We start from the raw sequence: 26,587 nt of genomic DNA, 5'->3' as shown, positions 1-26,587 counted from the left end.
CTAATGTCTAGAGACTATAAACACAGCACTGAGACACAACATGTATTCCAGTGACTCATTAATATACAGCAGCTACAAGTAAGGTGGTGGTTTAGGAACATGATGTTCCTTTTGGAGCCTCAGCTGGCCAGCAGCACAGTTCAGTGCTTCTCACTAGGCCCTTCTGAACTCAAGTTCAAAAAAACCACCACACCCCCTAGAATTGTTAAATGCTTCCAGTCTCAATTTAAAGTGAAAGTAAAACTTAAAAAAAAAGCCAGCCAGCCATGACACAGGAGACAAATCCAGGCTAATGACCAGAAATGCTACAAAAGAGCCTATGTGTTGTACTGCAGTTTTTATACAGCCATGATTTAAAAGTTAGTGGACAAAAAGCTGGAAAAGTACAATGCCTTTTTTGGAAGAAAGTGTGGGCCTACTGATTCCTTCACTGTAGGATAAGTGGCATTCACCCATATGGGTTTACTCCTGAAAAACAGGAAGCTTAAAAACTTCTACAAATCAGATTTGGCATTGAATGAAGATTTTGAGCTTCATTAAAAAAAGATCAGTGCTGTACACTGAAAATAAAGCTTTTAAGAGTATAAGTCATCCAGAAGGGTTTATCCTCTAAGAGAGGCTCCAAAACTGGGAAATTTCTCTGGGACACTACAAAACCTTGCCATAGGTCCTGGAGATCCAACACACTTTGCATTTTTATTACCCATTTCTATTTGCCTTTTTAAACAACTTATTCCTGTAGTAGAAGCATTGGTTGAGGAGGGAAGGAAGGGGCTAGTCTACTGATAAGGCTAGAGTGTGATTTCCATGGTTCATAGAGCATATAAACTATTCTACACAAGAAAAATACACCATCTGATCAGTATTTTCAACAATGAATATGGCTTTGACTACTGGTTAAGAGACCTTTGAGATTTGTTCTTATGGTTAGACTAGAGGTCATAAAAAACACTGAGAAGGGAACTGCAAGCATCAAGAAACAGTTTTTTAGTGCCTCCTTTGAGACCACTGGCCCAGATGCCCATTATCTCTATGTGGATATCAGCTAAGGATAAGACATTTTATTTGCACATGGATGGTACCATGTGCCACTTTTTTAAATAAAGAATAGTAAAATCTTGTTTTCAGTACTCTGAGAACTAGGTTGTTGAATTCACATGATCAGGTTTTAAATGCTACTTATTGCACCCTGAAATATTTACAAAAACTAGCATAGGGTTTGTTTTTTTTTTTTTTTACTTGCCCTCAAGTTACCTTCCGATAAATACTCCCTTGGAAATATAAAATACAAGTTATCTGCCAAATCCCACTGATTTCACATGGTGATCTGTGTGTATTCTTATGAGATGCTGATCACTGAAGTGAACTTTTTAATTATAATTATTACACAATCATCCAAAGCCTGCACTGACCCAATTCTCTACCCTGCCTTTCCACCCAGGATAGGATATTTCTGAACCACACAATTCAGAACAATTCAAGTCACCCTGCCCCATAACGCCATACTGTAAAGCATGTAACCCTCAGGAAGCTTGCCCCGACACACACTTTACTTTATCTTATTCCTAATTTCACTGTGTCACCTTGACCAATTCAGCTCCCTCGTTGAGTTTTACATCCACCAGATAGTTAGAGAAAGCAATAGGCTAACTCTGGGTGGGAGCAGGACTAAGCTATAGAAAACTTTTTACTTATACAGAGTTGTAGAATAGCTTTCCTCAACAACACCTTTCGTTATTTGTAGTTTACTGGCTGCTCTCCAAATTTCCTTGAGTTTGCTAAAAAGATTAAACTCTGAGGTATCCAAAACTGTATTTGATATTCTTGTGACCTCACCAGTGGCAGACAGAAAGGGTCCCTTCCACCCTGCTTATGTACATGTAGTTTAAGAGCCGTTTGGGTTTTTTTGGCCATCTTATTTTCCACCCTCTCCACCAATGGGCCTCTGTCAGGGTTACTGCTTTCACAAGCCTCTCCTCCCTCATTGAGTTTCTGCGGTTAGGGGTTTTTCCTCCCTTATGTATTAACTTGCATTTTACCAGGTAGGGTTTCAATTTCTTATTTTAGTAATGCTTTTTTTCCTTAAACTTCTCTAGACCAATCACATTATTTCACAAAAAGAAAAGGAGTACTTGTGGCACCTTAGAGACTAACCAATTTATTTGAGCATGAGCTTTCGTGAGCTACAGCTCACTTCATCGGATGCATACCGTGGAAACTGCAGAAGACATTATATACACACACACAGAGACCATGAAACAATACCTCCTCCCACCCCACTGTCCTGCTGGTAATAGCTTATCTAAAGTGATCATCAAGTTGGGCCATTTCCAGCACAAATCCAGGTTTTCTCACCCTCTGCCCCCCCCCCCCCAACTCACTCTCCTGCTGGTAATAGCCCATCCAAAGTGACCACTCTCTTCACAATGTGTATGATAATCAAGGTGGGCCATTTCCTGCACAAATCCAGGTTCTCTCACCCCCTCACCCCCCTCCAAAAACCACACACACAAACTCACTCTCCTGCTGGTAATAGCTTATCCAAAGTGACCACTCTCCCTACACTTTATTTCAGTATCCTCAATAGTGTTTTCAGCTCCAACCAGTGCCATCTGAGAGCTTAACTCCGTCAGGACATTAATTGTTCCATAACTCCCCCATAATCATGTCACCACCATTTCTCATGGCCCTTAGTTTAGAGTCTTTAGCCACTTTTGATTGCCAGTGACAGTATTCTGGAACACACTTGTAAGAACTATCTGGTCTATATCCCACTCAACACAGCAGGTGATGTGGCATCTACAGTGCTAAGTCAATCTTCAGCACTTAAGTGGTCTTTCATATTCAAACACTGTATGAAGCCAGGCCCTGTCTTTTACATTCTTTCCATTTTGGAAAGAAAAAAAGTGGTGGCAAATATTTAGATTGCACCTAATTCTCATTGAATTTCAATGCAAAATAACTGCTTTGAGGTCCCTTTGAAAACTACAGCCTTGTAGCTGAAGAACTACTGGCCCAGGGTAAAGGTCCAAAGCTAGTTTAAAATTCAAGATCAGATATTTTTCTTGGAAGATTATCTTGTTCAACTGGAGCATGAATTAATTCAGGGAAGTGTTATGGCTTGTGTTATGCAGGAGGTCAGAGTAGGTAGTGATCATAATTGTCCCCTTGGTCTTAAAAATAAATAAATAAAAAACTATGAAAGTTGTGTCATGTTACAAATCTTGTGTGTTAATATGTTCCATCAGTATCTCACACACACACAGTACCAGAAGTTGTGGGGGGAAGGAGGGGGTTTCCTGGTCCTGCTCACAGGCCAGAGGGCTCTGTAGAAAAGTGTGAAAGCATAGAATCATAGAATATCAGGGTTGGAAGGGACCCCAGAAGGTCATCTAGTCCAACCCCCTGCTCGAAGCAGGACCAATTCCTAGTTAAATCATCCCAGCCAGGGCTTTGTCAAGCCTGACCTTAAAAACCTCTAAGGAAGGAGATTCTACCACCTCCCTAGGTAACGCATTCCAGTGTTTCACCACCCTCTTAGTGAAAAAGTTTTTCCTAATATCCAATCTAAACCTCCCCCACTGCAACTTGAGACCATTACTCCTTGTTCTGTCATCTGCTACCATTGAGAACAGTCTAGAGCCATCCTCTTTGGAACCCCCTTTCAGGTAGTTGAAAGCAACTATCAAATCCCCCCTCATTCTTCTCTTCTGCAGGCTAAACAATCCCAGCTCCCTCAGCCTCTCCTCATAAGTCATGTGTTCCAGTCCCCTAATCATTTTTGTTGCCCTTCGCTGGACTCTCTCCAATTTATCCACATCCTTCTTGAAGTGTGGGGCCCAAAACTGGACACAGTACTCCAGATGAGGCCTCACCAATGTCGAATAGAGGGGAACGATCACGTCCCTCGATCTGCTCGCTATGCCCCTACTTATACATCCCAAAATGCCATTGGCCTTCTTGGCAACAAGGGCACACTGCTGACTCATATCCAGCTTCTCGTCCACTGTCACCCCTAGGTCCTTTTCCGCAGAACTGCTGCCTAGCCATTCGGTCCCTAGTCTGTAGCTGTGCATTGGGTTCTTCCGTCCTAAGTGCAGGACCCTGAACCTCATCAGATTTCTTTTGGCCCAATCCTCCAATTTGTCTAGGTCCTTCTGTATCCTATCCCTCCCCTCCAGCGTATCTACAACTCCTCCCAGTTTAGTATCATCCGCAAATTTGCTGAGAGTGCAATCCACACCATCCTCCAGATCATTTATGAAGATATTGAACAAAACCGGCCCCAGCAAAGCCAGTCTGAAATAAAAGTTCATTTAAAACTAAGCAAGATGAGTTTTGTCTCACTGCCTTAGGGAGCAGCCTGTTCACACGCTCTCTCTGATTCTGGGGTCGTGTATTATTGTTCTGAATTCTAAGAAATAAAAGCAGCACAACCTTCCAGCAACAGTATATGTTTTTAATTTAATTTAATTCTGTGTGTGTATGTTTAGAACAGAACTAAAACCTGACAAACCTGTAATGTGCAAATTAAAGGGAAACGCTATAGAATCATAGAACTATATGGCTAGAGGGGACATCAAGAGATCTTCCAGTCCAGGGATACTCAGTTCTCAGAGGTTCAGGAGCAAAATTAGCAACCAACATTCCCAAAAGAGTCACAATAGTGTGAATTCATAGTTTCATTTACTATTTTACACACACACAGAGAAAAATTATTGACCAAGTATTATTCTGGAACATAATACCCTGATTGGTGAATAATTAAAATCACAGTGTTTGAATATCACGTGCTGCAAAGAGCCACAGGAAACCCATTAAAAAGCCACATGTGGCTCACAAGCCTCAGTCTGAGTATCACTGTTTTAGTCCATTCCCCTCCACTGAGGCAGAATTACATATACTTTGGACATATGCCACACTCTGAAAATATACTGATTTGAGTTAAACTGTGCGGCCTAAAACAAGATATTTCTAACTACATCTAGTTCACAATTACCAACAAGAGCCATGTTGCATAATCAATGGTTTTACTATTCTGAAAAGCGAGAGCCAACTCAAAAGTTACATTAAAATGACAGAAGCTGGGCCAGATGTCAGGAGATTAGGTTCAAATTGTTCACAGATGTATTTTTATTGCTACTATTATTGGCTGTATTCCAAAGCACAGGAGAAAAAATGTCTGAAAACTTACTGGTTGACCTCCCCACCATCTGTGATTGAATTTCTCTCGCCCTCGAAGACTGAAGCTGGCATCAAATACAGGGTCATACATTGAATTGCCAACAATTCCATGTGATTCAGGATAGAGTCCCTTTGTGCAGAAGTAGATTAAATTAGTGAACCTTTAGTACACGTTAAAATGCAGTTCTGCACAGTTATCCACAAATACCACTAAATTCTTTAAGAATGGAAAACTGGGTATGCCTGTAAACTTCAACCGAATTAGAGATCTTAGTTTTAAGATTAAAAAAAATGTTTAGTGCTTTAGATATTCATTAAAGCAGTACGAGATCATTTGCATATCCTGATCTTGTCTTAAAGCATAGCTACTTCAGCAGTTAGCTACTTTAAAAGTGACAGAAAGTCCTTTTAAAGTAGTACTTTCAGTTCATCTTTGTAAAATATTCTGGTGACAGTAAATGGTGGCAATAATAATAAATAAATATAGCTAGCATTTACATTTCATCATGTTTTATCTTCGTATTGCTTCACAAGCGTAACTTAATCCTGAGCACTCCTGAGAGATGAGTAAGTATTATTCCTAGCATAAAAAAAAGGAGGAACTGAGGCAAGTCAACTAAGTGACTTGCATTCAAAGCCACAGTGGGAATTAATGTCAAAGTTGTCATTAGCACTCAGGAGTTCCTAGTTCATAGCCCTGCACTCACACCACGGCTAATATTGAATATGTGGGCCACATAATAAGCTGGTATAAATTGCATAGTTCCACTGACTTAATTTCAATGGGAAAAAAACCAAACCACAGATTTACATCAACTGAGGGTCTGTTCTTGTGACTTCAAATTTATTTCCGTAAGAACCGTAAGCTGTAGTTACAGAAAAGGAGTATGAATCACTTCAGTACAGTAGTGGAAAGGGTAAAAAAAAAAGCAGCAGGCTATAATAAATGCTTTTCATTTATACTGCACCCCCTTATCTAAGAATCTCAAAGTACTTTGATGCTTCCCCCACTCCATTTGAAAAAAACAAAAAACCACAACTTAAGTACAAAAAGTGATTGACCACATTAACCAGTTTTCATTTAAAAATTCCTCCCTCACAATTCCCAAGTTTGTAAGTGATTTGCAAGTCCCTTTAATTATATTCAAGAAATCCTCCTCAAAGACTTACAGTAGCCAGGGTGTACAAGTTAGGGAAGGTTTTTGTAGGATATACAGGTCTCATATAGGGAGAATGTGTTCCACAAGATCCTGAAAGTACAACAGGAAATACAAGTGTTAAAAAATAGGACTGTCATACACTGAAGGCAGAAAGATAGGAAGACCTTTGCTTAATTAACAAATACCAAGAAACATGTTTGAACCAATTTAAATAAACACGACTCTATTGCTTAAGCATAGAGGCCAACACTGCTAAAGCACACGTATTAAATAGACACGCATGGCCTAAAATATGACAACACTTTTCCTCGTACAAAAAGATGGAGAAATAATTTGGCAATAGATGTATAAAACGAGGTAGATTTAAAAGAAAAAAATGCTTCCCTTTTAATTAGTACTTCAGATCATTTTCACTACAAGTTTGCCCATATTAGCAGTAAAATAACTCCAGAAAATTCATGCTAATTTCAGGTGACAAACACCTGTATTAATCAGTCTGAAACTATAATTCCAGAGTTGTCACAGGGAAATTTTCACCAGACTTCTCATTTGCGTACAATAGTGCCCACAGCTGCTGCTACACATGTTGAATTCAAGATTAGGTTTGCTTAGCAAAACAAACAAAAAAAACTGCACTTGTTCTGGGAGGCTCTCCCAAAAAAACAATGCACTTCTGCCATTCTTATGTTATTGTTCTGCATTGCTCCAGTCTGTCTCTTTCAGGCCTAATCAAACTGTATCATTTAAGCCAATGGGACTTTTGCCATTTGACTTCACTGGGAACAAGAACAGGCCTTTAGATTGTTAGGCCTTTGGGCCGGAAAGCCAGCTGTGTTTGATGCAGCTCTTCTACTGCATAGTACCTTGTTGGTTTATGGTGCTATACAAACAATGAAAACAATATAAGAACAAGAGATTGCCGTAGCAGTTTGTTCTAATAAAACAGATTTACTTACTTAGTTTTTCAATGTTGGGCATGACCTTACTCCCTTTCTTCATGTATGATGCACGAAAGCCATCGACAGAGAAGATGATCAAAGGAGGGCGAACAAAACTGAAACAAAGACTATGTTAACATATCCAGAGTTGAAAGGAGTATTTCGAAAACTATTTTGTATGCTCATTCAGTCAGACTAATGAGAGTTTAAACTACAACAACAGTTAGAAGTCTATAAATTTTAGAGCTGGTAGATCAGTATAGTTTAGTAATATTTATATTTCAGTAACACCCAGAAGCCCAGATCAGGATCACAATCCTATTGTACTGTTGCTATAAAGACCCATACAAAGACATGGTCCCTGTCCAGAAGAACTTATCATCCAGGAAGGCAAGTGATGTACACAGGGCTGGATAAGAGGAATACGGTCAAATACATACATTTTTACACATATATAATTGCAATTAAAAAAAAAAACCACACACATTCCACAAGCACAAATCTTTTCTGTTTTTGTGAAGAGCAAGGGTCACAAGAAGTTTAATGTCCACGCACAGTATGTGAGAGACTAGCTGCTCTAACACAGTAAAGGAGTACTCATTTTGTTATTTTTTCATAGAACAAAGAGCCACATTGCTCCTCTTGAGATGCAAACACAGCCAGAATGTAGAAGTTTCCCAAAGCTCATGCAGAGGCAGGGAAAGCAACTTCTTCAAACATGGGTGCCCAATATTAGGTATCCACAGTGAACTTATTCTTAGGCACCTAAAGTCTTAAGTACCCATAGCGCCCACTTAAGTCAATAGGAGCTGTAGATGCTCGGTATTTCTGTGAAAGAGTCCCCTTATTTAGGTATCTAAATTTAGATTTAGGCCTTGATTCAGCAAGTTACCTAAGTACATGCTTAAATTTTAAACATGTGAAAAGTCCAGGGGTGCCAGAACAGGGAGGTCAGGGGTCCATGACCCTCCCACTTTTACTGGCCATAAGAGCGAGCGACAGAAGGAGAGGGTAGAGCCTTAGGGAGAAGGGGCGGCATGAGGGTGGGGCCACAGTTCAGGTGCTGGTGGCCCCCCACACTTTTAGGGACTTTCCATCGCTCCTGAAACAGTCCCACTGGGTTCAATGAGACTACGCACATGCTTAAAAGTTATTCACATGCTGAAAGTGTCTTGATGAATCATGCTCTAAATCAGTTAAGTTTCAGAATCTAAATCATAGGCGCAGGAACTAGGGGTGCAGGGGGTGCTGCAGGTTTTACACAAGGCCCCGCGCCACCGGGGTCCTGGCTGCTAGCCCCAGCCTCGGCCCCCTTACCTCTCTTCAAGTCCCCCCTCCCAGAGCCATGGCCCTGCTCCTGCCCCAGCTCGGGGGGAGGGTCGTAGGTAAAATGTTTGGGGACCACAGCTTTACAGTTACCCTGACTTTCAGCACCCCCACTATCAAAAGCGTTCCAGTGCCACTGAATCTTATTTGTTTTTAAATACTGTATAAGACAGGTACCTTTGGATGCAATGTTTAAAGAAAATTGGCCTGAAGGCTGCTCACATCAGGTCGGATACTTATTGTCACAGGAGCCAATACTTATTGAAGTCAAAGGAAAGACTTCCACTAAATTAATTAGGGATTTGTTCAGGTGCATGATAAGTCAGTGAAATGGGCAACTTTATCAACCCATGGCCAGTGGCAATGACTTAGTCAGCTCTTTTAACAAATGTCTTCTGCACAACTTCAAAATAAAATGCGCTTACCCAGCTGGGCATTCAGGAGATTTTATTTCTTCACAGTCGTCATCCACCCAGTGAGTCTCTCCTACGTGGAAAGGAAGTCATCATTTTTTAGAATAATTGTCAATAGAGTTACAAATTGTACCAGACTACCAAAAAACCACTCACACAACAGGTCATACTGTCATACTTTGTGAGCAACATGTTTTTACACCCACTGCTCTCCTAGGCAGCAGTATGAATGTGCTGATTACCTGCCAATGTTCAATCAGACCAGCTAAAGTACAAATTAGCACCTGTTTAAAGCATGACTTCAAATCTGAGTAAAGGGATTTCCTCTTGATCCCATGAGAAAGTTTTCACACGGTTTGAACATTAGAAAGTTAGAGCACAAAAGCAGCAACTAGTATGAAAGTATAATGCTAACAAATTGTTAATTTCATAGCCTAGATGGAACTGAACCCCTTTCAGACACTTCGTTACTATAGTATTAGGTTGTATAGTCAATTATTTTCCACTACGTTTTTTGCTACTGTTCCCACTGCACGCTCAGACTTGGGACATTCTTCTGTCCTATGAAAGTACAAAGTAAGTCAGATCATCAGACACTGCTGCTTGCTTTATGACATTGGTGTTATTAAAAGGAATTGTACTTCCTCAAAAAAAAAAGCAGATGCATAGAATACAATTTTGAACAGCAGCAATCCCAGTTGGCCCTGATAAGGGAGAGCAAGAGAGACAGAGGGACTCAAGAAGAATGAGATCTTGGCATAAGCAAGAGATGTGAAGTATTTGTTTGAGTGGAACAAGAATTAGAGTGTCACATTTAATATGAAAAGACAAGTAAATTTGTAACCAATAATATGGAGATGCTGTTCTTATGTAAAGGTCAGTCCTGTAATGGTGCCCGGGTTACAGCAATCTTTTGTTATTGGCTGGCTAAATGATGACTGTGTTCTATGTACATTAAAACAAGGGATGGCTTTAACTACTGTACTTGCTCTCTCCTATCTTTCTAGGGAAAGGCACCTCAAAAGGCAGGAACTGGAAACTACACCTAGCATTTAACCACAATTAATCTGCAAGGGTTTCTTCAGAGTTGGGAAGAATGCAATCTGCTAAAACTTGCTGGAGGAGGCATATTTAGTTTTCCTTCCCCACTGCAGAACTGGAGATGAGGGAGTAGAGTCTGCACTCAGTTACGCTGGTATGTATCTGAACTATTCTCCTCACCTTCTAAACGTATGCAGTTGCTTGGCAGAAAGGAAGTGGGGAAGAAAATGAAGATTCCAAAGAAAAACCTTTGTGAAAGTGAGTCGTTGGGGAGGCTAACAATCAAGTGAGACTGATCAATAGGTAAAACCTATTGAATCATGGAGAAGTGTATTGAAGCAAGGCCAAATGGCCAGAAGATGCACTCAGGGGCTCACTCACCTACACATCTACCAATGTGATATATGCCATCATATACCAGCAATGCCCCCCTAATATGTACATGAGCCAAACTAGATAGTCTCTACGCAAAAGAATAAATGGACACAAATCTGACATCAGGAATTAGAACATTCAAAAACCAGTAGGAGAACACTTCAATCTCCCTGGTCACTCAACAACAGGGGCAAAAGGCAATTCTTCAACAACTTCAAAAACAGACTCCAACATGAAACTGCAGCACTGGAATTAATTTGCAAACTGGACATCATCAAATTAGGCCTGAATAAAGAGTGGGAGTTGTTGGGTCATTACAAAATCTAATTTCCCCTACTGTTACTCACACCTTCTTGTCAACTGTTTGAAACAAGTCGCTCTCATTACCACTGCAAAAGTGATTTTTCCTCTCTTGGTATCTTACTGTTAATTGAATTGTCTCATTAGACTGACCTCCCACTTGGTAAGGCAACTCCCATCTTTTCACGTGCTGTGAATTTATACCTGCTACTGTATTTTCCACTCCATGCATCTGATGAAGTGGGTTCTAGCCCACAAAAGCTTATGCCCAAATAAATTTTAGTCTCTAAGGTGCCACAAGGACTCCTCGTTATTTTTGCTGATAAAAACCAACACGGTTACCACTTGGAAACCTGTCAGATAGAGGAGGTGCACCTACATATGGCAGGACATGTTCCAATAGGATCAAGATTACTATGGAAATGAAACCTTTACGGCCCACTCACCACGCCACTGAGATAATGATTATTGAAGCTATTTCCATTAAAAAAAAAAGGAGTTAGCTGTAATTAAAGGGAACACAAAGATCTAATCCTGCACGTACCTACTCTATGTAACCGTGTGTCACCCTTCCCTGGCCCTCCCACCATGTGTCTGTTGCATCTTGTCTTACAGCAAAACATAAGTGCTTCAGGACAGAGACTCTTATGGTTTGGGTTTTGTTGTAAACAGAACACCTAGCAAAGCTAAGCCCTGGTCCTTATTGAGACCACTAAACAGCACTGTATTCACTGTAATACAATTGAGCACATCTAAACTATTTTTTTTTTTTGCTTTACAACACACTACAAAGGTTTTTTTGAATCCATCTCAGCATGCAGAATCCTTTCCTTCTCCACTCAGCCTGTCGGTATCACTTCCAACTGACAAAGCGTTCCCACCATCACCAAATCCGAAACACATTGCTTCCACAGAACTGACAGCACCTGTGAGCCATGGGCACAGGAAACTAGACCTGTCCCCCACACCCGCAAAAGAACAGAAAATGAAATGTGTATGATGTGGGGGAGGGGCAGGATGGAGGTGCTCTCACAAAAAAATACTTGGCATTACCCACAGGGCTGGCCTCTATCAGTTCAGGCTAGATAAAGGGACAGAAATATGTACCTTTGCATACAGCTTGATAATTAGTACAACAGTCTCCTCTGGTCAAGCAGTCTTCAGAGCAATGACAGGCATTCTCTTCATTCCTTGCCTCTCCACAGCGATCTTTGGTACATTCCCAGCCTCGAGCTAAAATATTCACACAGTAAGTGAAAACGTTACAGAAGATATTTTTTAAAAGGGTCCCCGACACTCAGTTGAACATCCCAGTGAAGTTAGCCCAATCATTACAGTCGGCTTTGGAAATCTGCGATCTGCACAGTGTTTGAAATCGATGAGTTGACTATAAACAAGAGAAGACGCGAGCCACAGAGGGGTGTGAAGTTTTGCGTGCTTCCCCATTCACAAGCAGGGAGTTTTATCACTCTCTGATCCGGTCAGTTAAGCCATTTTCCAAACATAATACCAGCAAAAGTATCTCTAAAATATTGTTAAGGAATTTCTCTCCCCTTCCCCACTAACCCTCGAATGAGGGATATGGTGAGGGGTCTGGAGCACAAGTTACAAATATTAGCACGTTAAGGGCTATACTTAACATACCAAACACCACCACCCCCCTCGCCGCTGTTCCCCCCCACACTTAGCTTTAGGAATCCACTATATTCAGTGACCATTACGTAGATGGAGGGATGTAAAAGGGAGCAACATGACATGCAACGGGAGGTTTTACTCATGCCAAGCTCCTCAACACACGAAATACGAAGATGGAAGGAGCCCCTTTATCAAAGCTAATTGGGTGAGAGTCTGTGCTGCACCCTGAAGAGACAGAGCATAAAACCTGCTGCCCAGGGCAAGGTGGCTTATAAGTGACCCTTCCAATCCTGGAGAGGCCATCCACATAACTGACAGTCCTGAAGGCATGTCCAAGTTGGGCAGCACAGGCACCGACTCCGTGGGTGCTCCAAGGCTGGAGCACCCATGGGGAAAAAATGGTGAGTGCTGAGCACCCACCAGCAACCACCTTATGAGCTCCCCCCACCCCCCCCCCAGCACCTCCTGCCCACTGGCAGGCCCCGTGGATCAGTGCCTCCTGCCCACCACAAACAGCCCAAGGCCAACACACAGTTCCTGGAGCCCAGAACTATGCTCAATTTTCTAGACCATATCAACTCACTCTTTCCTGGATACCAAGTAGGTGAAGTTATACGGTGACCTATGGACGTCTGGGTAGGTCAGAATGTTCAGACCTGGTTCAGAGCTGTACGGAAGTGTCATTTTCATATAAATGAAATAAACTGGGGGAAGGGGGGAGACATGATAATTTGTGCTGAAAATTGGGGATATTCCTTATCCCATTTGAAACACTAGTCATCTCTTTTGGCTGCTCTAATAAATGTGATTTTTCACCAAAGACTAAAGTAACAAGAAGGATTTCAAAGGCAGGAAGACTAAGCACCTATGTCAACCTAATCACTGTACCAATCCAGCTACATGTTTTTTGATACAGTGAATAACTGAAGTAAATACACAATATTTTAGGAAACAAAACAGTAGCTTTATGCTCTGCTGTAAGGAAGTGTAATTTCCAAAAGGCGTTAGTAGAGAGAAAGCCTCTCTAAAAATTTCCACACCCATGTATCAAGTTAACAAAAAAGCCAACATGAACAGTGCCATATTTTCCACCCCCTAGTGTCCAATTAAATGAACTTGAAAGGTTCCATCAGTGGATTGTGTGCGCCCTGACATCTGGAAATAGGTGTCTGAAGTAATAGCAACCAGCACACTCCTTCACCTGCAATTCACTCCCTTGAGAGGGCCTGCACAACATCTATGCACCAGTTAAGCCCGAACAGCATCAGTGGGATTTAACCAGCGCATTAACCTGTGTGGACAACTGCACAGGCGTGAAACCCATAGTATGCAAATGAACATTAAATTCTGTTAGTATTCACCATTATTTGGGAGAAAGACAACATCTCACAGTTACCACAGTTATCTCCTGTTCTCACTAGAGGAGAAAACTTCAGTATCTCAGTGTGCATAGCTGTTCGTGTTTTTAATGTGGGGCACTGCGGTAATACGATTTACATTTTAGGTGGGATCTAACGTAAATAGAGGTGCAGGATGCTTCCTGAAAACCAAGGCAGAGGCAAAGGAAACACAGTAACTGGGGAAGATACAATAATGAGAAAGGCTGAAGGTGTTCGAAGAGGGGAGGAGTACAGCATGCCCTCACAGTTGTCGTTAGTCCATAGCCAGCTGTAAGCAGGGTGTACTGATACAGGGGAGTACAGCTCTCATACCTGTCTTTAAACATAGTTCATCAAAGTCAGAGCAGCAACTGTTGTAGCTCTTGCACAGGTTGTCACAACGGCAGCCCGGGGGCTCAGCTTCTTGAAGTTCAAAGCATCTGCTTTTGCAGGACCCAGAAGTACTGATCCAGGGGGAATCTGACAGGACTGCGTGGAATAAGAAACAGGGCAACATTTGTCAGGCCATCAATGGCTGGTGAGGGATTGCTCAAACTAGTGCTACTCTGAGTAATGAAACTTCAGCTGCCCTGTTACAGGAGAGGGAGGCGAAGGGAAAGGAAGAGGAGCAGCACACTTGGTGTTGGCAGAAGCAAAAATCTAATTAACTCAAAAAAAAGGTTCCTCTTTTGAGGGGTGGGGGTAGAGGGTAAGCAGCATGCTGTGATAATGTCCTGCAAAGAACTGCGCCTGGCTTTAAGTCCATAATAATCAAGCAATCATTAGCAGAAATAAAGTCTTAGAGGCCCAGTTATGGGCGCTTCAAATCTTTCCCCAAAACAGGCCCTTGCAGTTAGAAACTGCATGACATTTTCATGCTCAACTGGGCAGTTAGCATGGAAAGGAACCGCAATTAGTCTACATGACAGTCAGCAGGATTCTGTTTACTGTACTGTAAGGTGCCAGATCAACACCACAGTGAAAGGAAACTGTATAATACTCAACAAATTGAATTAGTGGCCAATAAAGTGAGGAAATGCTTTTTTGGTGGGCTTCTGTAGAACATTAAACTATAAAAACAAAACTTTCAGCAATAACACTGATTCAGAAACTGTAGACCATTCATAAAGCAAGAAACTGAGTCCATTAATAAAGCTAGTATTAGACAGCAATGATCCATTGGGGGTGGGGGGGCAGGGAGTGGAAAGGAGACTACTCCCAAGTGAGACAAAAACTATACTCTTCCCACTAGGAGTATCTCCAAAAACACCAAAATATATTATGGGGAGGCCGTTTGTGACTCCATGGTTAAGGATGTTTTATGACATGGGCTAAAAATGGGGCATATATTCAAGTTTTTCTTCCTAAGTAGGTGTTTTCAGTGTGAAATTTCACAGTATGTTTTGAAACTTTTGATGTCTTTTGTTGAATTTTTAAATAGGAAGTATTTGAAACCAGTTAGGGGTTGAAGTTTGTCAGTAGCAATCAGACTATTAGTAGGGCATAAATCTTAAGTAGATCTGATTTAACAGGTACTTTTAGAAAATATTTTGGATTATGGCCATTTTCTGCTGCTGTTCTACATAGCTGAAAGTTTTTCCATCAGCAGAATGCGGGGGAGAATAATCTCCGCCCAACAAAAATCATCATCCCAACACTCAGTTGTCGGAGCATATGGTAGGCATAGGTGCTGGAACTAAGGGTGCTCCTGCACCCCTGGCCTGAAGTGATTTCCATTATATACAAAGTTTACAGTTTGGTTCAATGCATCTCAGCAACCCCCCTCCCCTCCCACTATACAAATTGTTCCAATGCCCCTGAAGGTAGGAAGGATGGAAGGTACTCTAATGGGTTTCGAATGAGTTGCTTGGTAAAGGCAATGTGGGAAGACTGGTGAAGCTAAGGGACAGAGTTAAGGTTGTCGGGTATGGTAGTGTAAGGTATGTGCACATATGTGGGGCAGAAAGTAACATCAGATGGCTTAATATTTTTCTTTGCTATTGTAGTTTTTGAGTCAAGTAGGTAGTGTGTGTGAGTGAGAAATACTCTATGTAAGAGTGTGGGAGTATCCCTTCAGTTAGGAACTCCCTCAGCATTCCCTTGATGAAGCCATTTTAAAATTTTCAGTATTTTGGCCATTTAAAATGCCACAGGGCTAAAACTTTGTATACATGTTGCCAGCACAGATACATGAGTTTTTCCTTCAGTTATTGAAATCAGTTCTCCTGTTTGTTTCGCCAGTGCCCAGAACCAAAACCCTATGCTTTACATTTGTTTCTTCTTCCCAGAATCCTTAGTACAAAACCAGATGAATTTTGAAAGCTGTAGTTTTACCAAGAGTTTACTAACTGAGAATGACTAATTGCTTCTGGTGTCCAGAAAAATGAATGTTTTGAATCAACCCTTATTTTTCAGCTTTAAACAACATGGAAGCTTCTGTATTGCTCCAATCAAAGCCACAAATGATATATTAAAGCCTTATAACTCCACAATAGGCATTGATATGTAGAGCATATGAGATTCCCAGTTAATCCTGGTGTCCTTTTTTAATTATTTGTGCCCGATCTGCAGAAGTGCCAAGCACCAGCTTTTCTCACTGACGTCAGCGGAGGCTGTGGCTGCCCTGGGCTTATGAAAAACAATCAGATCCATCTGTTTTAAACCAGAGTATGTCTGTCAGCTCAAGTTTCCTACACAGACAGGACACTGGAACCTCTCTGAAGCTGTAAGAAGTTTTTAAAAAGTGTCATTACTGCACTAATCCTTTATTCCAGTAGGACAACTACACTTTAGAAGGGACACCTACTTCCAAACTCAAATTTATGTCCTTTCTGCACAGAATTGCCTCTCTCCCTTTCTTATATATTAAAACTCTCCAAATTTATGAGAGGACTTTTGAGATTGCTGTAAAATTTAACACATGAAGATTCGTTTCAATGAATATTAAGGGACTGATTTTCTGACAAGTCCAGCATTCATTTAGGTACTTAGAATGGACAGATTTTCAGAAATGGTCTGCTGCTACCAGTCCCATTATTCTCAACACCAGCTGCTAAGCACTTCTGAAAAGGAGTGCTGGACACTTAACCTCTCTTGCTTCTTTATCTTACATGCTGTATCTCTGGTTTTAAGACCCAAGCCCCAGATATGGCAAGTTTGAGTGTGAGAATCAAAGATGTTATTTCAGAATGCTTCATAATATTACCATTGCCCTATTCATTTCAGTTACTTTCAAGGGGGTCTTTGCATAGTAGGGAGACTACTCCCTAACACTGTTGAAAACCACACGCCAATGTGTATTTACAAAGGAAAATTTGGAGAGAGTCTTACTGCATGTTATATAAGCCACTGTCTGTCAGCAGTGTTTGAAGTAGTATCTCAATGACTTAGTGTTAGCTGTGGGGAAGAATAGTTTCCATTATCTTCCAGGTAGGAAATAATTCAGCTATAGATCTTTTGTTATTTTCCATGCATCTGACAACTATGGTACATGCCTTTACTACTCATGTGACAAACCAGATCTCAACTTAACTCAGACATTATATCAAGCTACTGTTAACGCATTGGTTATACCCATGGGTTGAGCTACTGTAAGACACTTTACATCATATCACCCACAGGACTCATTTTAACACCTGTAGCCACTGGATATCAATATTGTTCAATGGTCTGCGACAGCTGACCTTGCTTCTGAAGCTGAACCACAAACTTGCAGGTCACACACCCAGCTGTGGCCAGGGTACTGATGTGTGCAGAACTGTTTGAACAAGTATTGTCCGCTTTACAGGAGTTGCACTGCTGCTAACTAAGTAGCAGGTTTGAGTTGTCAGATGCTCCTGCATTGAATATGAAGTTATGAACTTTTCTGAAAATTCCTAGATTAGCAGGAACTTCTAAGCCAACAAGTCTGGATCCTGCTGGAGAAAGAGAGGACTGTGGCTACCTTTGAACTTCAGGAGTTTTTCCCCCTTTAACACTAGAGCTGCTTATACCTTTTTTTGTAACTTCAGTCTTTGCCAGTTAAGCTCAAACTATTGTTGTTCTTTAAAGGAGAGCTCTGGGTGAAGTGGTATACCACGAATAAGGGAAGAAATCGTATGGAGGCATGTTGCCTTTTGTTCATTATCATAAATGATTATGATAACACAGAGCCTGGAAATGCTATATCCACCTAGAAGAGTGCCATATCAAATTGGTTGGTTTGACTATATTGGATTATGCGGTCAAAATGCAGTCTATTTGCAATAGGCAGAGTTCCAGTAGGACTTCCATCCTATGGCAACTACTCAGGCATGTTTGCATAATCCGTAGTAGAGACACTGCATGGTAAGAACTAGGCAATGGCTACACATACTTAGCAAGAAAAACAGGTATTTGAAGAGTTTTGGAGCAGCAGCAGCGTCACTGCCTATTATTTATACTATATTTTGCAAAGTGCCATTGAAATGGACAAGATTTCAATGCAAGAAAATTTAAAGTGCATCATAATTGTTCTGGTATAAGTACAATTCCATGATTAGTTGTATGCTTAAAAATGCACATGTGATTAGTATCCAGGCTCCCACATTCACAGATCTAGGAAACAGATTTTAGCTCCCATCCTGACAATAAGACCGTCCTGTTGCGCTTAAGTAACATGGTTCAAGAGGATATTATACTAAGGCTACACATTCTGAAACTACTTAACAGGTCTAGAAGACCTGTGCTCTACCTAAACTTAATAGGTCAAGTTAAGAAATGGTAGAATTAGTTATTAATTTCCCCTGTTTTGGGGGACTTAGGTCCTTAGATGTTATTTTAATTCAGCTATTTGTTGTGTACAAATACTGACAGCTTATTAAATATAAAAAAGTTCAGTTTAACATCTCGATGAATTCTTTAGCACTTACTCTACTTTGTCATTAGTATGTAATGGAGTTAAAGTCATGATAGTCTGGATTCATAAAGCAGTACTAGAATGACAAGGTTTGGAATTTGAAAGTGCCATAGTATACACCTTGTTAAGACAAGACACCACTCATTTATAACAATGAATGGTGAAAACATTTTTTTCCATCTTAGTTTTTCCAACAGCAATGTCAATCCTATAAGATTATGATGCAGACATCAAGGTACATGTAAATATATATGCCAAAACTCAGTGAAGTTGAAAGAAAACCTGCAGTAATCTTTTTAGCTTGGTATTTCATTGCTCTGGGTTTCTAAGCAGACTATTTCCATATGCAGTTTTCATTACTATTAATGGAAGTCATGTGATTGATATGTCTTTGAAATTAAGTAGATTCCTTTGATTAGAGCATTTAAAATTTGTTACCAGTTAAAACAAGTTTACTCTTGTGCAGGGCAGTTTCCCCTCATAGAGGGCAACTGAGCAGTTCCATTTATTACATTTGTACATAGATTCTATTATCTCAGATTTTAGATCCTGTTTCCATTATAAATTAACTTTGATATATTGGAAGTAACTTGGTTGACATAAAAAACAAGAGAGGAAACCCTCATTTGCTGTCTCTTATTGCTATATTCCAGACAACTGGCTTTCCTTGTACTGGTCAAACCAAAACAAGTGACAATCTGTATGTGGAAACCAAGAAACACAGGTGTTACTATTACTGCTACAAACATATCAGGCATACTACCTTAACATCTGTGGAGAGACATGCTAAGAGAAAAGTAATAGGAGCCATTTATGTTTTTGCAGCAAAGTAGGAGGTGCTCTTCTTTACGCAGGAAAAATCCAGAAGCAACATCCTTTTCAGTTACCTAAATGTCCTTACTCAGTCAGCCACGCTGATAAATGCGTTGAGTAGACACCAATTCTGGGGAAGGTGAGGGGGAACCTAAAACTCCTTACTGGGAACACAACTTACTCAAGTCACTGTAAACAAGCAATTTCTTTATGAAAGTTCTCAAGCTATCATTATAGTTGGGTATTGTAAATTAATCCCCTTCATTTCAGTTATATTAACCAAGTCAAAGTCAATTACCACAAACGTTCTTTTTCATGCCAAAGGAAGGAACAGAGACATAAGTCAAGACTACTCCCCCCCACCCCTTCTTCAAAAAAAGACTCCTTTTCCATTGTATACATTTTTCCACTTGGAGAATGCCTCAGGAGACAAAATCCTATGTTTCCCAACAAAATATAAACAAAGGTCTCTGTTGTGGCATGTCCTTTCTCTTCTCCACCCAAAAGAGAAGGATGTGAAACTGAAGGGAGAAAAAAAAATACATGACTGACAGCACATCTGCTTCATGCAGTTCTCAACATTAACACCTGCTGATCTCACCCCTTCCCTCCTCCAGTTAGTTGTCTGCTGTCTACTGTTCACAAATCAGAATGACTAGCAGATACAGAAATCTAAGAAGCTATTCTCAGTGACTCTAGACTTGAAATGACCCTGACCAAACAAATACTGCACAAATTTCTTCTCTAGCTAGTTGAATGAAAATTGTGCACTTGGGAATTACCAGATCAGGTTACATTTATTTTAATTTACTAACCTATTCGGCAGGATCAATGAACAAAAAGGCAGGCACAGCATACAACAATCAATTGCAATATCAGACTAAGTTAACAACTCTAAAATAAGCCTAATTCTCCAGTCACATGCACACAGAGCAAAAGTTTAAGTAAACAGGTAACCTATAGGTGAGTCCCAAAGGTCAACACACTCAGGCTTGTTAACATATTCTTCACTATATCCCAGAACTAAAAGGAACAGAATGGGAGTGGTTTCCAACCATGGTATATAACATAAGGTTAGTGAGATGTACAGTTTATGTCATTTACTGTACCTGAGATCGTGCCCTCATCCCAGTCTTCAGATCTTCTGAATCGATTTGCTGTAAATCCTACACAGACGTTAACCCCAAAGGCAAAAGCAAATAAGGATATTACCTGCAAAAGTAAGAGAGCAAAATGATCAAACTAAGCAAAACAAGAATCCAAATTTAAGAGTATTGTGATTAAAAAAAAGGAGGGACCAGATATATTATTTGAGTTGCTAGTCACTACAGTTCCTATTACTGGAACAGTAAATGACAGTCACAATTTTAGAGTAATTAAAACCAGAAGGGAAATTATGAATAAAACATCTGATTTAAAAGCTCAAATGTTTCTTTTTGTAGGCGCTTTTTCAGGAGACACTGGTTATTCCTCCTTTCAAAACAAACATGTTCTTTTCCTTTCCTTCCCTACCTGATGTAACTGGAAACAGCTTGTCTTAGCCATACTAGAGAATTCTTGAAAAGCCTTCACAGTGTGCTCTCTTTTTCTTTATATTGAGTGCAGTGTTGTTTGCTCCGTGAGTTCAGTCTATTAGCTACAACTAATCCCACCTGGTGAGGTTGACAGGCTCATTTGATTTGTCCAGGGGTGATTTCATCATGTTTCACTCACAAATCGCAGCTCTGAGTGCAAGAAGCTTCAGGCATCATCCTTCTCTCTCCCCCTCCCCCACAAAATGCACACACACGCTTTTATGTGGTTTCCTCTGCCCAGGCAGGGTTTTCTCATGTTGCTGTGGCCAATACCAGTTCATGTTCGTTTTATTCTCCTCGCAAAAGTAACATGGTTAAAAGAGAAACCAATGCGTTTTTATCTTGCTAGGACTGAAAAACCTCTTGGGCTAGGGGAATGAAAAGCTCTGTTGCCATCTTCAAACATGAGAAAACTTGCAAGTGAGGATTTCAGTGTAAACTTTTAGAGAATAAAACAAAGGCACACACAACTGCGCTGATTTTGCGAAAGAGCCGCAAGGTTTGGTTTTTTTTTAACTGGTTTGATAAACTCAGTCACTGGTCTCACGCTTGGGAACTACGGTCTAAAGTCTCCAGAGGGTTCTCATGGCAGAATCTCCAGCACTGTAACGAATTCTAAGGTTACTTTTCCAGCCTTGGGATCCCTTGCATTGCTCCACAGAGGATTTATGTAACTGCTCGCACTTGCGTCCACGCATGTCGAAAACCCAACATAGCTCAAAGAACGTGAAATTTCAGCCTCTCTCCCTTCCTTATTTGCCTTTAAAAAAAATCACACCATTCAGAGTGCAGCAGCGTTGATAAGCAGCTTGCTCTGCAAAGCGGACGATAACGGTGCACAGAATTATGGTTCACGCTGGTGGTTTAAACGTTATTTGCTAAGGCAAATTATTTACCAAGTTAGTTCACCACTTTTTTTTTTTAATCTGCTGAAAGCGTCTTTCACTGAACTGCTTACTAACAACTACACTGAAAGGGGCAGAGTCAAAATTTGTCAACCTAACCCCGGACTTTCCTAGCTTCCTGGAGGGACATCACATATTAGAGGGCACAAAGGAGTCCGGTAGGACTTTTTGTAAAAACCCAGGGGAAACACATACCCTATAGCACTTCCATTAGAAGCCGCGCTCAAGCGATAACCGCTCTCACTTCGTAGCCTCACCTTGCTAGGCAGGGCTAAAACCCACCCTTGTTTACTAGCCACACCTTATCGCACAGAAGCCGCCCTCGATTCTTTTGTCCTGCGGGTGTGAACAGAAAGTGGTCTCCCGGCGCAGCTGTGTCTTCGCCACGCAAACCACAGGGGGCGTAATCACGGGGAGCAGAAGCCAAAGCGGCTTCTGTTCTCAATGAAATTCTGCAGACGATGGGGGAAAAAAGACATGCCCGATTTCCTCCGCAGCCAAAGCGGAGCATGCGTGCTACCAGAGGGGATCTTGCTTGCCATGGGGTCGCTGAGTAGATAGGTCAAGAGTTGAGCCCGTATTTTCCCCTGCCCCAGTTTGGCTGGGTTGAAAAGGACGTGGATGGTCGGATCACAGACGGCATTGCGTGTTGAAGTCCACTTCTCCACCCAGGCTTGCACGGCGCCCTGCAGCCCGGTGCCTGTCAACGTTTTAAGAAGGGGGCTCCCGCACCAAAGCTTGCCCGTAGCCTGCGATAAACCCTGCGTGCGCGAAAGCTGTGTCATGTGCATGCCCTCACTCACACAGAGCCGTGGGGGAAGGACTCTTTTTGTTCATTTTCTTCCTCCCCGTTGAAACAAAAAGGCTTTCTGCGACCCAAACAGGGAGGCATCACCTCTTGGCAAAGCAACGTGTGTGAAGCTGCGCTTCAGCAGAAATGTTTCTATTTTGTTCCTGAAAATATATACTAAGTGGTTGAGCGAACAAGCCACGGGGTTCGGTTTGTGTAACTGGAAATGAGAGTGAGGGGGGTGGGGGTGAAGACCTAGTTACTTGCAAGGTGTCCTTTAAAGAAACCCCTCTACCATTTGATGCAATCTGTGGCAAATATATGCTCTTTGGAGGTCTATGTGCTGTTTGGAGGTATTTTCTGGGCACCCGGGATAAATGACATCTCTGGCTGGTGTGATTTAGCAATTAACCGAGAGAGAGTGAGCTACATTGGGACACTAGAGATCACACCAATTTAGTAGCGCTATTTTAGCAGGGAGCTCTTAACCCGGGAGCCACCCCTCGATTATCTGTTGTATTCCTTCATTTTCTTTGTTGATAGCCACACATAGTTCCTGACATAGCTGCATAAACAACTGCAAGAGCTGAAGCCAGTACTCATGTGTGAGTGTTTACAGATTTTAAAGTTTTAAAGTGTTGCTAACTTGCTGCACTTAATTTCAGAATCTAAACCCATAACTGAAGGCAGAAAAACAGCTAGTCCTTTAATCTATTCACCACGTAGCAGCATTTTCAGAGGTACTTCCCTCATTTAACATCTTTAGCTCCTGTTGCAGTTTGACCTTGACACGAATTTGACAAAGTGGACCATACAAAAACACTTGGCACTTCTAAACCTCGTTGTACAATGTCATCCATGAACATATTTTGCTGTGTAACAATAGCAATGTATCATACAAATTATGAGAGAAAGCCAAAGTCATCACAGAGCACATTTGTAACAGACACTGCATGTCAAATATCACGGTCGAACGTCAAAGTTAATGAAGTCCTTGGTCCAGTGGCCAGGACATGGGACTAGGATTCAGGATTCCTGATTTCTATTACCATCTCTGCCACTGACTCATTGGGTAAGTCAGAATCAGACGTCAAGAATTATAACATTCAAAAACCAGTCGGAGAACACTTCAATCTCTCTGGTCACTCGATTACGGACCTAAAAGTTGCAATTCTTCAACAAAAAAACTTCAAAAACAGACTCCAAAGAGAGACTGCTGAATTGGAATTAATTTGCAAACTGGACACCATTAAATTAGGCTTGAATAAAGATTAGGAGTGGATGTGTCATTACACAAAGTAAAACTATTTCCCCAAGTTTATTTCCCCCCACCCCCGTTCCTCACATGTTCTTGTCAACTGCTGGAAATGGACCATCTTGATTATCATTACAAAAGGTTTTTTTTCTCTCCTGCTGGTAATAGCTCACCTTACCTGATCACTCTCCTTATAGTGTGCATGGTAACACCCATTGTTTCATGTTTTCTGTGTATATAAAATCTGTATTTTCCACTGCATGCATCTGATGAAGTGGGCTGTAGCCCATGGAAGCTTATGCTCAAATAAATTTGTTAGTCTCTAAAGTGCCACAAGTACTCCTGTTCTTTTTGCAGATACAGACTAACACGGCTGCTACTCTGAAACCAGTTTCTGATTGTGAGTGCCCAAGTTGAGACACCTTTGGCCTGTTTTCAGAGTAACAGCCGTGTTAGTCTGTATTCGCAAAAAGAAAAGGGGTACTTGTGGCACCTTAGAGACTAACCAATTTATTTGAGCATGAGCTTTCGTGAGCTACAGCTCACTTCATCGGATGCATACCGTGGAAACTGCAGCAGACTTTATATACACACAGAGAACATGAAACAATACCTCCTCCCACCCCACTGTCCTGCTGGTAATAGCTTATCTAAAGTGATCATCAAGTTGGGCCATTTCCAGCACAAATCCAGGTTTTCTCACCCTCCACCCAAAGAAAAGGAGTACTTGTGGCACCTTAGAGACTAACCAATTTATTTGAGCATGAGCTTTCGTGAGCTACAGCTCACTTCATCGGATGCATACCGTGGCCTGATTTTCCAAGGTGCTGAACACCTGCAGTTACTATTGACTTCTGCTGAAGTTGTAGATGGCTCAGTAGTTCTGAAAATCAGCTCCAATATGTCTGAAAACTGGAGACCCAGAAAACTGAAGTATCAAAAATCAGTGACCACATTTTTAAATATTGGATTGGGGGTTGGGGAATTTGAAACTTTGTGTCTTATGGACAGACCCTGAACTGGTTTAAATTAGCATAGTTCCACTGAAATCAATGGATCTGCACTGATTTACACTAGATGAGGATCTGGGCTTATGTTTCCTAGTTTGTAATGTGGGTATAATGATATTTACCATCCTTCATCATGTCCTTTAAGATCTATGGGTGATAAGCACTGTTTACTCCCGGGGGAATCATGTGCCACTGCGCAATGCAGAAATTAATGTTTGGGATGTATTGGCTGGGGGGGCATCGTGGCTGGGCTCTAAGGTGAAGGAGTTGTGGGTGTCTGGCCCCCCATCTGGGCTCTAATGGGGGGAGAGGGAGCAGAGAAACAGGAACTGAGTTTTCATAGGGGTTTCTTTAACTCTCTGCTCCTGGGGAAATTTTGTGTGTGTCTGTATTTTGCTGACATACTTGTTGACAGGTACTTTGAAATAAATTACAAAAATAATTGAAACTGGTGTGATTAGGTAGTGTTATTTTGACAAATAACATTTTCAGAATTTTAAAATACTGTGTGCAGAATTTTTAATTGTTTGTCACAGAATTCCCCTAGGAGAAACTCTAAAAGTGCTAATTTTATCGTTGATTATATTTCTTCTCTGATATTTGATAGATGTTTTCTAGTAGCTCTGAACTGACCACACATTCACACTGACAATCTGACAATCACTTTTTCTGTATTGAAGATTCTGCCTGAAAGCATCCTAGTAACACAGGAGGAATTCATTAACATGAACAAAACTACTAATCTTTATTTAAGCAGAACCTCACTGCAGGGATCTTCAGTAATTAATTGTCATTTTATGGGAACAGAAGAATGACTCCACCAAACAAAAAATAAACATTTTATTATTTAAAGAAAGAAAAAAGGCATAAGTAATGTATGAATAAGTTATTGTGTATGATTAGCATTATCTAATGGAAAGAAAAATACAGTGCAGAGGTCCAATGAAAGTCTTACAATTAAAATGAAATACACTTCAAATGAGGTGCATAAGAATCCACAGGAATTAATATTGCATTTATAAGCTACTCTTATTGTGTATTTGAGGTTGAAATATAAGGTCAGATGTAGCTGAATAAGCAAAAAGAAACATGCAGAAGATAAACTTCAAGAATTTAGGACACTTAAGCACATGAGTAACTGTACTCATACATCTAGTCCCATTGAGTTCTACTCACATGAGTAAAGTTACTCACATGCTTCAGTATTTGCGGGATTGGGCCCTTAGCTTTTTCTGCTGTTTAACATACAGCCATGTTACTGCTTAATGTATTACTCCCAGAATGCAAAGTATTAAATTAGCCCTGTGACACTGCACCCCATATTCTTCATAGCGATGTTATTATGATATGATTATGGCATTATTATGATGCATTTTCTAAAAGACGGGTCATGTGAGGTGTCATGGGAAAAGTTATGATTTGCTGAATATGATTATCCTATGTGTATGCATGTATCATTTTTGTATCTGAGGTTATGAATATTGATAGGTATCTGTATTTCAAATGTAGTCCAACTTGGGTGACACCCTTCCAGTCTAAATAGCTGGTTGAGAAGGGCCCATTCAGGGTAATGGGCCATTAGGGAAAACAATAGGCCTTAGGAGAAGCTTATC

The 26,587-nt window shown here is 40.9% G+C and overlaps 1 protein-coding gene across 4 annotated transcripts in view; it reads right to left on the bottom strand.

The window, feature by feature from the left end:
- ENPP2 (ectonucleotide pyrophosphatase/phosphodiesterase 2) overlaps positions 1-26,587 on the bottom strand; it is a 107,225-nt gene that overhangs the window by 46,339 nt on the left and 34,299 nt on the right. Inside the window, exons 1-8 of one of the 4 annotated variants that reach the window (XM_084618823.1) lie at positions 22,221-22,445; positions 20,550-20,652; positions 14,085-14,240; positions 11,845-11,970; positions 9,034-9,094; positions 7,301-7,398; positions 6,355-6,434; positions 5,195-5,314 (exon numbers count right to left, since the gene is read on the bottom strand). In XM_084618823.1, the coding sequence (XP_084474949.1) occupies positions 5,195-5,314; positions 6,355-6,434; positions 7,301-7,398; positions 9,034-9,094; positions 11,845-11,970; positions 14,085-14,240; positions 20,550-20,652; positions 22,221-22,430 (954 nt within the window). In that variant the 5' untranslated portion in view covers positions 22,431-22,445. Of the gene's footprint in view, positions 1-5,194; positions 5,315-6,354; positions 6,435-7,300; positions 7,399-9,033; positions 9,095-11,844; positions 11,971-14,084; positions 14,241-20,549; positions 20,653-20,952; positions 21,175-22,220; positions 22,446-26,587 lie in introns of those variants that run through there. The other 3 variants (XM_084618826.1, XM_084618824.1, XM_084618825.1) reach the window with 3 other exon arrangements.

Source organism: Lepidochelys olivacea (assembly GCF_965140295.1).
Source record: "Lepidochelys olivacea isolate rLepOli2 genome assembly, chromosome: 2".
Taxonomy (NCBI): domain Eukaryota; kingdom Metazoa; phylum Chordata; order Testudines; family Cheloniidae; genus Lepidochelys; species Lepidochelys olivacea.
This window is presented reverse-complemented; position numbering and strand designations above follow the sequence as displayed.